This window comes from Notothenia coriiceps, unplaced genomic scaffold (genome assembly GCF_000735185.1).
Source record: "Notothenia coriiceps isolate Sejong01 unplaced genomic scaffold, NC01 NC01_scaffold00001364, whole genome shotgun sequence".
NCBI lineage: Eukaryota > Metazoa > Chordata > Actinopteri > Perciformes > Nototheniidae > Notothenia > Notothenia coriiceps.
Genome location: NW_011334065.1, coordinates 111,564 through 123,599, shown reverse-complemented (window position 1 = coordinate 123,599; position 12,036 = coordinate 111,564). Strand labels below are relative to the sequence as shown.

The 12,036-nt window shown below is 42.4% G+C and overlaps 1 protein-coding gene across 1 annotated transcript; it reads left to right on the top strand.

Annotated features, from left to right (window-relative positions):
- Window positions 1–1,572: 1,572 nt before the first annotated feature.
- Window positions 1,573–10,989, top strand: prpf4bb (pre-mRNA processing factor 4Bb). The gene is made up of 16 exons (XM_010788396.1): window positions 1,573–1,654; window positions 2,931–3,015; window positions 3,576–4,714; window positions 5,139–5,312; window positions 5,476–5,634; window positions 5,935–6,016; window positions 6,165–6,366; window positions 7,379–7,452; window positions 7,655–7,745; window positions 8,244–8,391; window positions 8,545–8,682; window positions 8,797–8,950; window positions 9,043–9,157; window positions 9,236–9,387; window positions 9,522–9,608; window positions 9,769–10,989. Exons 1-16 carry the CDS (start codon window positions 1,596–1,598, stop codon window positions 9,970–9,972), a joined length of 3,063 nt encoding a protein of 1,020 aa, XP_010786698.1. The 5' UTR covers window positions 1,573–1,595; the 3' UTR covers window positions 9,973–10,989.
- Window positions 10,990–12,036: the final 1,047 nt, after the last annotated feature.

The following is a 12,036-nucleotide window of genomic DNA, read 5'->3' as shown; positions in this document are numbered from 1 at the left end:
AACTATGAGGAAGACCTGTTGGCTTTCACTAACTGGGAAAGCACTTCCAGAAACCCATTCTGGAAAGAGGTTTGTCGCTCATCCTGGCACTCCTGGCGCTGCTCACGCCGCTCCGACAATTCATCCTGGCGCTGCGCCAACACTTCATCCTGGCGCTCCATCTGCCGCGTCAACACTTCAGCCTGGCGCTCCATCATCGTGAGCATCTTGTCCTCCGTTTCCTGGGCCTTGCTTAACAGCCCCATCTGATCCCTGTGCATCGACTCTTTGACCACGGCACGCCGGTCCTCCATCGCCTCGACGGTGTCAAAGAAATTCTCATCCCGTGCCCGCTTTCCTAAGAGGAAAAATAAGCAAGATACAAGTTCTGTTTAGTCGCCATGTAGTTTTACAACATACTAAGAATGTGTTTACTAGTCAACATTGGACAGGGTGCAGGCAGGGACAAGACAGTGTACACAATGCAAGTGTATAGTAGAAGATAATATAGCATCAAATAGCATAGCCTACCAAAATATATATATATATACACATACATACACACTGTGTGTGTGTGTGTGTGTGTGTGTGTGTGTGTGTGTGTGTGTGTGTGTGTGTGTGTGTGTGTGTGTGTGTGTGTGTGTGTCTGTGTGTGCGTGTAGCTGCCGCTCAAAGTGCTCTTATTTATTGTTTTGTATTTTTGAAGAGTGCTTAATGTATGCTTGAACTTTGTCATGCATTTGTCATGCAGAGCATCCAAGCGCTCCTCGTACCATTTATTTATGCTTGCCACTAACAGAACTAAAGGGGAAAAGTATGAGTGAAAGTACTCCGGTGTGAACACGGCTAATGCTTATTGAAGAAGACACTAGGGCACAGTGAGGGACACAACCCCCTCATGCACCCTACAGTGCACCATAGGCCCTCAAACCACCTGATACACTAATTGACTTCCAGGGCCATCCTGTGGTACGAGCAAACCACCTCCCAGGGCAGCCTTTTTTGCAGGCTTTCTCTAAAAAAACTGCACCCAAGGCTGCTGGTGTAATTGATCAGTCTGTACAATATGGCTTGCAGAGAAACTGTAAATAATCAAGGAATGAAACCTGTGTATTATGGGTGTACTTTATAATTATAATGCTTAACATCTCTTTTCATTTATCCTGTGAATGCGCTTTTTTTTTGGCCAATGACATTTCCAACATGGATACATTTTTTAACTACTTGCTAAAAGTATCCAAGTTGGTTAATAACAAGTGAAACACGTGAGAACAAATATATTGCACGCTTCATTATTACCAATGCCGATCAGGTTGACTAACTCTCCTGTACTTTTTGAACACACTTGATACTCTTTGGCAATTCATGTCATCTGTAAGCTTCTTTATTAAAACCTCCTGTGTGTTAATGATGCAAATGATTTTTAAAACATGTACAGTGGCCTGACTTTTTAAGTTACACAGTCATGCACCCTGGTGGACAACAGGCACATTTCATTGGATTAATCCTAATTGTAGTTCACCGCCAGCACAATAGAGGGCACATTTGTATTTGTAGATCAATGTACTTTTGTGGACAAAATAACCAAAGAAGAAGAGGCCCCTCAACTGAGGAAAATGGCCGACGTTGAGGTGGACATCGCGTCCACAATAATGAATAATGGCAACGAACACGTGTAAGTCATTTAATTTAATATAAGACGTTTGTGGTAATACGGTGCAAGTTTCGACCCCGTCTAACATCAAAGGGGAATTGTTCTGTACGTTTTAGCTGCGGGGGTTAACAGTAGCATCTTCACGTTGTTGCCGGGGCTAACGTTAGCTAAATCGCTCACCGACGACTAGCTAACGTTCTTAGCCAACCAGCTAATGTTCTTTAGCTCACCTAGCTTTACGGTTTGCTAAACGCATAACATATAGAAGTGTACCTTATCCGCGTCCTTGTTTATTTACGTCCACACTATGTTCCTATGAGACCTTATGCAACCAAACACTTGTGTTTGGTCCCATGCGCCTATCATGTAAAGTAAGTTAGCATAGCTTGACGCTACCTGAGGATGAAGCTTGCTTGCTAGCTCTAACTTTGCTAGTAACGGTTAGCGTATCCGTGCTAATGAGAGAACACCGTCTTGGCGGTTGTCTTGGTGGGAAGAATGAAACCGTGAAGTGTGCATGGTTACACATGGTTTTTGTCGCCTCCCTAATAAGCAGACATTTCTCAAAAAGTTGTGCCTATTCATGTTAGCGTTTCTGTATATTGTGTTTTGCCGTTTTTATCTTAATTCGGCACATTACGTAATCATGGTTTAAACTATTCGTCTAACTGGTGCTCACAGTGATCTCAAAACTTACCTCTGATGAGTTACATGTTATTCTAAAAGGACTTTAAAGCTATACTTTATCTTGCAACATATTTGCACCATTTCAGTCTATTTATGCTTGAAGACGGCAGCAGTTCCTGTGGTGTTTTGAGAAATAAATGCAATGTAAACAAAACAACTAATATGATAAGTATTTATTTAATCATATTTATTAAAGTGGACTTTCTGAAGAAGATTTTAAGGACACAAGTTAATTTCACCACAGTACCAACAGTTTCAGTGATACCAAAGACTGGTTGCCAATGGTTACCAGTGTTGGAGGAGAGACAACAATATAAAGCCTTTGTACTACTAAGCTGTGCAAGTCTACATCTGGGGGTTATGTCATAATCACTTGATGAACTGATTATTATTTTCATTTAATTCATTCTGAATAGCTTGAAGTAGAAACTATCATTGTGAATCAGTTATGTCATGTCTGATTAACAAGATCTGGATTATCTTTGGACCAGGTTTTTTTTTTATACAATTGTTGTCCGTTAATCCCGTCAATCGTCATGTTTGGAAGTCATTTTAGCAATACTATGTTTTTGTGTGTGCTCAATGTTCAAGATTGTTCTCTCCTATACAGAAAGCAAGATCTGGAGATCCAGGAAAAAAGTGGAAATGAGGACAGCGGAGATGTGTCTGAAGAAGAAGGAGAAGAGGAGGAAGAGGTAGGGGTGGACAAGAGCAAGACCTAAATATCCTCAGTGGTATGATGCCATGATTCTGATCAACATTTTACCTTCAATTTATTTTGAGTTGATTTTTTAATTAAGCAATCTAAAAAAAAAAATCTTAAACTGTATCAGCAATGGGGCTTCAAGTCTGCACTTGAAAAAATATTATACACATTTAACAAAAAATAGTGTCAGTTATATGTTTGACCTTGTGGACAAAGGGAGAAAAAAAGTATCAAACAACAGATACATAATTCCCTTCGTTTAATTTCATTTTTAGTTTCCCCCTTAGTGCATTTTCATTTCTACGGGGTGAAGGCATCATTATGCCATAACATCATTACATACAAGCACAAATACAAAATTAAAATAATACCCATATTTATTCTGTTTTGATTTGTTACTTTAACACTGTCTGACATTCAAGAGATAAGTGTTCAACCATATACAAATGAAGATAATAGCTATGCTTATACAACAGATCTATACATTTAAATAATGGGATTATCTTAAACCTGAATAAAATGTCAAGCTGATATGTTGTCTCTTCCTAGGAGGAGGCAGAGACTAATGGTGAGAAGACTGAAGAGGTGTCCAAACATCACAGCAGCAGCAGCGGTAAACACAAGCGGAAAAAACACAAGCATCGCAGCAAGCACAAAAAACACAAGCATGTCTCTGATGAGGACAAGGACCGTAAACGCAAGCATCGTCACAAACACAGGAAACACAAGCGCAAAGAGGGCTCGTCTCCCTCTGCTGCTGCTGCTGCTGCTGTTGCCGCCGCCGCCGCCCTGTTTGCCTCCGGCCACAAAAAAATGGAATCCTCTCCCTCCTCTGGAAATCCAAGTCTGGATGACAGGGCCTTGCTGGAGGACTTGGAAAAACAGAGGGCCATGATCAAAGCTGAGCTGGACAGCCAGTTGATGGAGGGAAAGGTCCAGTCAGGCATGGGTCTGATCCTTCAGGGTTATAACTCTGGATCCGAAGAGGATGGAGAAGGCAGGATGAGAAATGGAGAACAGCGTCAAAGGGGCAGCTCAGGAAAAACTACATCTCCCAGAGGGGCAAAAGGTGGGAAGTCTAGACGGGACTCAACAGAGGGTAGTAAGTCTGCCTCCAAGCGCCGTAGTAGGAGTAAGTCTGCTGACAGGCTAGGGCAGGTCAAGGAGCCAAAGCAGGAAAAGGTGACCAAAACCCCCAAGGACACAACTGGTAAAGACAGAGGCCGTGGCAGAAGCAGGTCAAAAGACAGAAAGCCTTCGGACAGCACTGATAGGTCCAAGGACAGAACAACGAAGTCCAACTCAGGCAGCCACACTGATAAACGTTCCTCTCCACCGCGGGACGAGAGACCAAACCAGGAGAGAGCAAGAGGGCGGTCCAGATCACGAGAACGACCGGGTCGCTCAGACGCCGACAAGGACAAACGGCCCGCTAAGTCCCCATCCAAGGACGCGTCCTCTGGGAAAGAAAACCGCTCCCCTCACAGACGAGGGCCCCACAGCCCTATGAAGAAACGCAGTGCTTCCCCTCGCCACAGAGAGGCCCAGAATCCCGCAGCTACTGCCACTGACAGGGCATCCAAACAGAGCCAGTCTCCTATCAGAGCAAGGTCCCCCCCTCGGAGACCCCGCAGCCGCTCGCCAGACCCAAGGAGGAGGGAAGCTGACAGACAAGACTCACCGATGAGGTTATTAAACAAGCTGTTTTAACTTTTATAACTTCTAATGGTAATATAGGTTGACTGACACACAGGAGTCAGTGTTACATGCCACACAAGTGGTTATTACAATGAATTAATTCAATCTTAAAGATGAACAGGGATCAAGTGTTGGAAAATAAAATCAGGAACAAAAGGACTGTTTAAACATTTCTTTACTTTAAAAAATGTCTTCCAGTCACATTCAAGATATAACACATACAGATACAAATTGAAATACAGAAAAAGAAAGTAAGGGCATGGAGTCCCTCGCCCACTCCATTGGCTCTGTGAAACGGTAAAAGTAATCACAGTTACGATAGCTTTTCCTGATGGTCCTTTTGCACAGTAACTGTTAAGTTAAAATGTAGAATGTGCGGTTGAGCTCATCTCTCCACTCCCTTGATGTTTTCAGGAAGCGCCCCCGGCCAGATGCTGGGCCAGGCAGAGATCGCTCACGAGAGAACAGCCCCAGAGGAGTCGCTCGGCGCAGGATGAGTCGCTCACCTCTAAGAAGGAGGTCCATGTCACCTCGACGACGCTCCCGCTCCTCCCCTCGCAGACGGAGCAGGTCTCCACTGGCACACAGGTGATTGCACTTTTTATTCGCACTTCGAATCAGCTTTTGACCTTTTCTCATTCTTTGATGCTTCTCTTTGGTGTTTTGCAGTGAGCATCAAAACTGAATTTACTAGTGTTATGGCAAGTAACAAGGTAATAAACTATCACTCCTTCACATCCATGCCTTGCAGGCCAGGGGACAGGGACCGGTATGGAAGACCCAGACAGTACCGACGCTCAATGTCCCGCGACCGGGACAGGAGACGAAGACGCACCAGAGACGAAGACAAGTTCAAGGGCAGCCTGTCGGAGGGCATGAAGGTCGACCAGGAGTCCTCAGAGGGAGAAGCGTGAGTAAAACCGGATTGTTACCCTTCTGTATCTTTGTGATACTGTTTTACAAATGATATTAAGGTTTCATGTTTGATTTTAGTTCAAATGCCAAGTGAAAATGGAAGAAAAATAGACTTGCATTTTGTGAATCATATATTCTATGAATCTGTGTTAATAAAGTTTTAGTCAGTTCAAAAGTGTATTAGATACAGTGTTCCATGACTGCTACCTAGCTGACTAATATTAGATCACCTACATTGGCCCTGATAATGAAAAGATTGTGCATATCCATCGTTCTGACCAATTTTTGTTTGCAGTTTAGAGGACTTTGATGGAGAGGAGGTCGATGAAGAAGCTCTCATTGAACAGCGTCGCCAGCAGCGCTTGGCCATCGTCCAGGTCTGTTTACGTTTGATTCACCCCTGCTGTTAAATAAGTCTTATAAATCAGTCTGATGTTGGTGAAAAAGTTGTAAACAAACACCCTTTTCAATGGACCGTGCTTACTGTGTTTGAGATGTATTCTAATGGTCGCTCAATGTTTACAGAAATACAAGGCTGGGAATGAGGACTCCAACATGGCGTCGGAGCCCTGCAGCCCTCAGAGCAGCACGCGCAGCCGTTCCCCCTCCCCAGACGACATCTTGGAGCGAGTAGCTGCAGACGTCAAGGAGTATGAGCGGGAGAACCTGAACACCTTCGAGGCCAGCATCAAAGCCAAGCACAACCTCATCGCCCAGGAGAAAGACGGTAAGGTCTTGACACGTGATTGTATCTGTCGGCAAACAAGGCCAACTGAATGAACAACTTTGCGGTTAACTGCAATTAATAACTCTAAAAGAATAAGGGGAGGTTGGTGGTGCATTGTACATTATCTACTGGATATATGCACAATAATATATACGATTTATGTGTACGGTGGCATTGACGGGTCAATCTTCAGCACCTCATCCCCATTCAAGAACTTGTTCCTCCACACCTGCTAGCCAGAAGTATGATCACACTAGTTCTCCAGAGGGCCTCAATCATGTATGGCTTAAACTCTTTGGTAAAATGGAATGAGGAATAGGTCAATCACAAAAGTACTCTGACACAGCCATCCGTGGCAGAATGGGGTTAGCTGGACCCTGGTAACTACAGTGTATTGCAATCTAATGCCTCACCCATCACTTACACCTTTTGAAATGTAGCTGCATTCATCACTGAAGTGCACACTCTTCTGAGAACATGGAGATCAGAACCCGGAACAGCTAAAAGCTCCATCAAGGACAGCAATCACTGTGAATAGTGTCCTCTCAGCTTTCTGGCTTTGATTTTTATCGTAAGCAAATGGCATTTTTTTACAATGCCATTCCCCCCCGTTCAATCACGGTCACTCCAGAAAGTCCAAATCACAGTTTTGCCCTGGCTTTTTAAATTCAGTGAACTAAAAAGGGCATTGATGTTGGCACTTTTTCTGGTCTATTATACACGGTGATGACTTAGACTGACCAAAGAATGACGGTCTATACAAAACAGAAATGGCTCTATTTGTGTAAGAAATGCAGAGTTGTGTGATGCAGGGATTTTAATTTTGTTTCTTTCTGTCGTGTTCATTCAGTTGCTGGCTTGTAATCCAAAGCGTGGGTGTCTCTGCCACCTGCAGCATGTTTTGATCTCTGCAGAGTATGTGAATCAAATACATGTTCCAGATATTCTGTTTTACAACATGCTGGATTACTTGAAGCTCATCCTGTTGTTTTATTGTTTTTGTTCGTTTCAGGAGCAAACCCAAAGAAGCCTTCAGCGCCCGACATGTTTACAGAGTCAGATGACATGTTTGCTGCTGACTTTGATGTGAGTATTTTGTGATTTAGGAAAATGAAAAGTCAAATTTTAGCAGCACATCTGAGCTTTACTCTACTCTTCTGCTGTTTGTTATCTTTGTAATGTTCACTGGCTTTGTAGGAAACTGAGAGAATAAAGTGATAATGGGAAACACTGGAAGAGTCTCAGCATCTGTTATGTGCCACTGACCTCATTCTTTGTGTTTCTGCAGAGTGCCAGGATGAGAGCAGCAGGTGTAGGAAAGGACTTCAAAGAGAACCCCAACCTCAGGGACAACTGGACCGATGCTGAGGGTTACTACCGTGAGTGCTGCCTCCGTGTACTCTAGCAACTTCATATAAACACTGCTTCCTTTCAAAGCCTGTCCATATAGGCGCATGCATCTTAATTGACTTTTTCAATCCTTATGCCTCACCTTATTTTTTGTTTGCTGTGATGGCCTTATAGAACAAAAAAAGCCCCCTTCACAAAACTCCCCATGGTGGAAAAATGTTCTGAATCCATTAAAATAGTAAACAACAAACATTTGAACACAGTGCACTAGGTTTGAAACCTGATCAAATGAAAGTATACTTTTATTCTGTAACATTGGATCAAAATGGTGGACATTTTTCTTATGGCGTTTATGTCATTATTTTTGCTACACACAGTTTGTTATATAATTAATATAGGAGCTGAGGTTGAGCTTCCAAAATTCTAAGAAAGAAAAACAAGCCAAACATTTCCTTGGTGATGCACAGGTGTTAAGTGGAGAATCAGCCTTTCTGCTTTTAACCATTTCATGAATTGTCATCATTTAGGGGTGAATATTGGGGAGACACTTGACAAGCGGTACGATGTTTACGGCTACACCGGCCATGGAGTGTTCAGCAACGTGATCAGAGCCAGGGACACTGCCAGGGCCGGCCAGGAGGTGGCAGTCAAGATCATCAGAAACAATGAGCTCATGTGAGTCATACCTTTTTTCTATATGACTTAAAACATTTCTATGAATGTCAAATATATACAAACTTGTTTAGACGACAGAAATAAAATACTCTAAACAACAATAATCCCACGGATGTTGATATAATAACATTTATTTTTTGTTTTGCTTAACAGGCAGAAGACCGGGTTGAAGGAGTTAGAATTCCTCAAGAAACTGAATGATGCGGATCCTGATGACAAGTTCCACTGCCTCCGCCTCTTCAGGCACTTCTACCACAAGCAGCATCTTTGTCTGGTATTTGAGCCTCTCAGGTACTGACCAAAGGAACACTTCACCTTTCTTCTCATTGTTTGAGATCCATTGCTGTTTTTAGAATGTATGTGTTGCACTCACTTTTTAATGTCCTGCTCTATTCTCTTCTGCAGTATGAATTTGCGAGAGGTGTTGAAAAAATACGGTAAAGATGTCGGGCTTCACATCAAGGCCGTGCGCTCATACAGCCAGCAGCTTTTCTTAGCCCTCAAGCTGCTCAAACGCTGCAACATACTTCATGCTGACATCAAGCCAGACAATATCCTGGTAGGGTGTAAACCCCATTCTTAACATTTTTTAATTTAAATCAGTTAAGAGAAAATTACATTATTTTACGTGTACATTTCCCCCCCTTAAAGGTGAATGAGTCAAAGACCATTTTGAAGCTCTGTGATTTCGGTTCTGCATCACATGTCGCTGACAATGACATCACACCATACCTGGTCAGCAGATTCTACAGAGCTCCAGAAATCAGTGAGTTGCATTATTTTGTACCTCACCATTAATGAGTTCCATTTCGATCTGGACCTAGCTCACAATTATTTTTCTCAGTCATAGGAAAGCCGTACGACTATGGGATCGACATGTGGTCTGTTGGCTGCACTTTACATGAGCTTTACACTGGCAAAATCCTCTTTCCTGGATCCTCCAACAACCACATGATCAAACTAGCTATGGACCTCAAAGGCAAGATGCCCAACAAGGTAAAATTATGTCATATGACTTCACTTCCTTCAGTTATTGTTTCAGTTTCCTAGATGAAGTGTGTCGCGTTGCTGCTGTTCCATGCAGTGTTCCAGAAGTTGGCTGATGCAATATCGTGCGTTTCTCTCCTCAGATGATCCGTAAAGGCTTGTTCAAAGACCAGCACTTCGATCAGAATTTAAACTTCCTGTACATTGAAGTAGACAAAGTGACAGAAAGGGTAAGGAGTTTCCTACATCTTTTCCAGCACATTTACAGCTGATGAAATACCATTTCTATTAGTTATAAAATGTTGTTTCATAAGCTGTTAGGCCACACATTCAGATTGTGTTAAATATTGAAAATGACTTGACGTCTTTTTCATTTCCCTGCGCTATCAGGAGAAGGTGACGGTGATGAGCACCATCAACCAGACCAAAGACCTGCTGGTTGACATGATAGGACACCAGCGACTGCCCGAGGATCAGAGGAAGAAAGTGATGCTCCTGAAGGACATGCTGGATAGCACCCTAATGCTGGACCCAGCCAAACGCATCAGCATCAACCAGGCCCTGCAGCACCCCTTTATCCAGGAGAAAATCTGACACCTGAACGCCACACAGTCCCAGAGCAGACACAGAACCGACCACTAATGCCCGCTCTGACAGAAACTCTGCAGCGAAGCAGCCAACCCACAGACCTTTATTCAGAATGTCATGGCTTTCTGTTCTTCTTCAACTCTATTTTGGTTATGGATACATCATTTTGTTTTATTGTAAATAGATTATTGAAATGGTAGCCATTCTTGAAGACATTGATTTTCGTGATATATCTTTGTAAACTTTTCCCCTCATACCCGGCAATGCAGTTATGGACTTTTCTTTTTAATTTAACTGGCATTGATTGGAGTGACAGATGTTTAAAAAAAATATAATTCCTGTACATACTGTATGTCTATTGCATTAACAATCTCAAGCAGCAGACACTTGAGTTTTGTCGTAGTTGCAGATGACTAAATACTTTGATTCTTTTTATAACAATTCTCATCGTGAGGCGATGCATGCTTTTGAATGTGCACCCTTTGTGCTCTAGATTTCTGTGGTGCAGGCCCGTAAATGCTCTGTATACAGCATCAGTTTCCCAATTGTGACAGCAACACCCCCCACCCCTAACCAAGTCTTTAGGCCTTGAGGTCTGAGCTGAAGGAATAGATGCATATTATGTACTCCTTGAACAAGAGTTTTCTTTTTTTTGTCAAAGCAGCTAATTGTTGTTTTTCTGTTGCTGGACATTTCCATGTTTTTTACCTTCCTCCCCTTCCAGCACTCTGGCTAGGCCCTGGCTCTTAAGGCTCTCACATTCAAGTGCCTCCTGGATGAGCCTAGTGTGTTAAAACACCCAACATACGCTGGCAAATTGAAGCCACACCTGTGACCCTCCTCTCCCACTGTATATAGTCCATAGTTTCTGTCGGTTCATGTGTGATTGATTTTTTTTTTTTTTCTTAAGTGGTAATAAAAACAATCTTGTGATTTCAATAAAGAATAGTTGTGGGAACACTGCTGACGGAGCACCTTCAGTATAAGACAACTTTTTAGTAATAAAATGTTTCCTATTGTATACAAATCCCCTTTCTTCATTTTATCCCTAATATGTTCCCACATCCTGTTTATCATTAGTGCAATTCATAGAAAATGCCTAGAAGTGTTGGATAAGAAGCAAAACAGTTGAAAGTGTACGGATTGGTCAACTGGATGTTACCTGTCCAGAAAATGCCTTCCTTGTAGCTCGGTAAGTGCAGTGTTATAAAAAAGCCACTGAGTGAAATGATAGTGCTGCAGCCTCAGAGCATCGGAAGTAAAAAATTGTCTCTTGTATCCTAGGTATTGCCATCTCTGCAGTGGAAAGTGGAAAGGTGCCCTTCATTTCCGTCACATGATTGCACTTGAGGTGAGCTGCTAAAAAGCATAATGGGGGACTCTCTTAGAAAAGATTCCCTTTTTCCTCCATCTGAAAAGTTAGGTAATGGTGCAAGAGCTCTTTGCATGCACAAAGCCAATTGAAAGGACTTCTGATATGCGATGATGGGCTATGAGCCTGGAGATACATGTGAGCTGGTAACCACTAGTAGAGATGTCAATGTAATAAACAGGTATACTAAAACCCACTGGCCTCTAATCTCAGCACAGAGACCGGGGCTTTAAATGTGATTATGTAACCAAATAAGGCATTTATAATCATCAAATGTGTGAGTAAGGGATTAAAACACTGCATAGCTCAGCCCTTACGGTGCAGTTGTAATTTCTTGAAATGATCAGAAGAGGGCATCAGAAGCTCTAGATATTCTCCATCAGTGACATCACTGATGGAGAATGATCTTGAAACTTTTATTTGAAATGAGAGGTTTATTTTACCAAGTCAAAAATTGTAAAGTAACAACTGGCTTAATATGTATTTACTGTCTATTAATTTGCATGGCACGGTTATGTTTGGTGGATTAATTGCTAAATCAGCTTGAATGAGAGTGACATAAGGAGTGTGTGCAGAAGTAGGTCTTCTGTTTGACATTACATGTCCTCTATGTTGGATTGTCGCCATAAAAAACAAAACCATTTATCAACCCAGCACATTTTATACGTGATTTAAACCAGCACAGGAAGAAGAAAAGA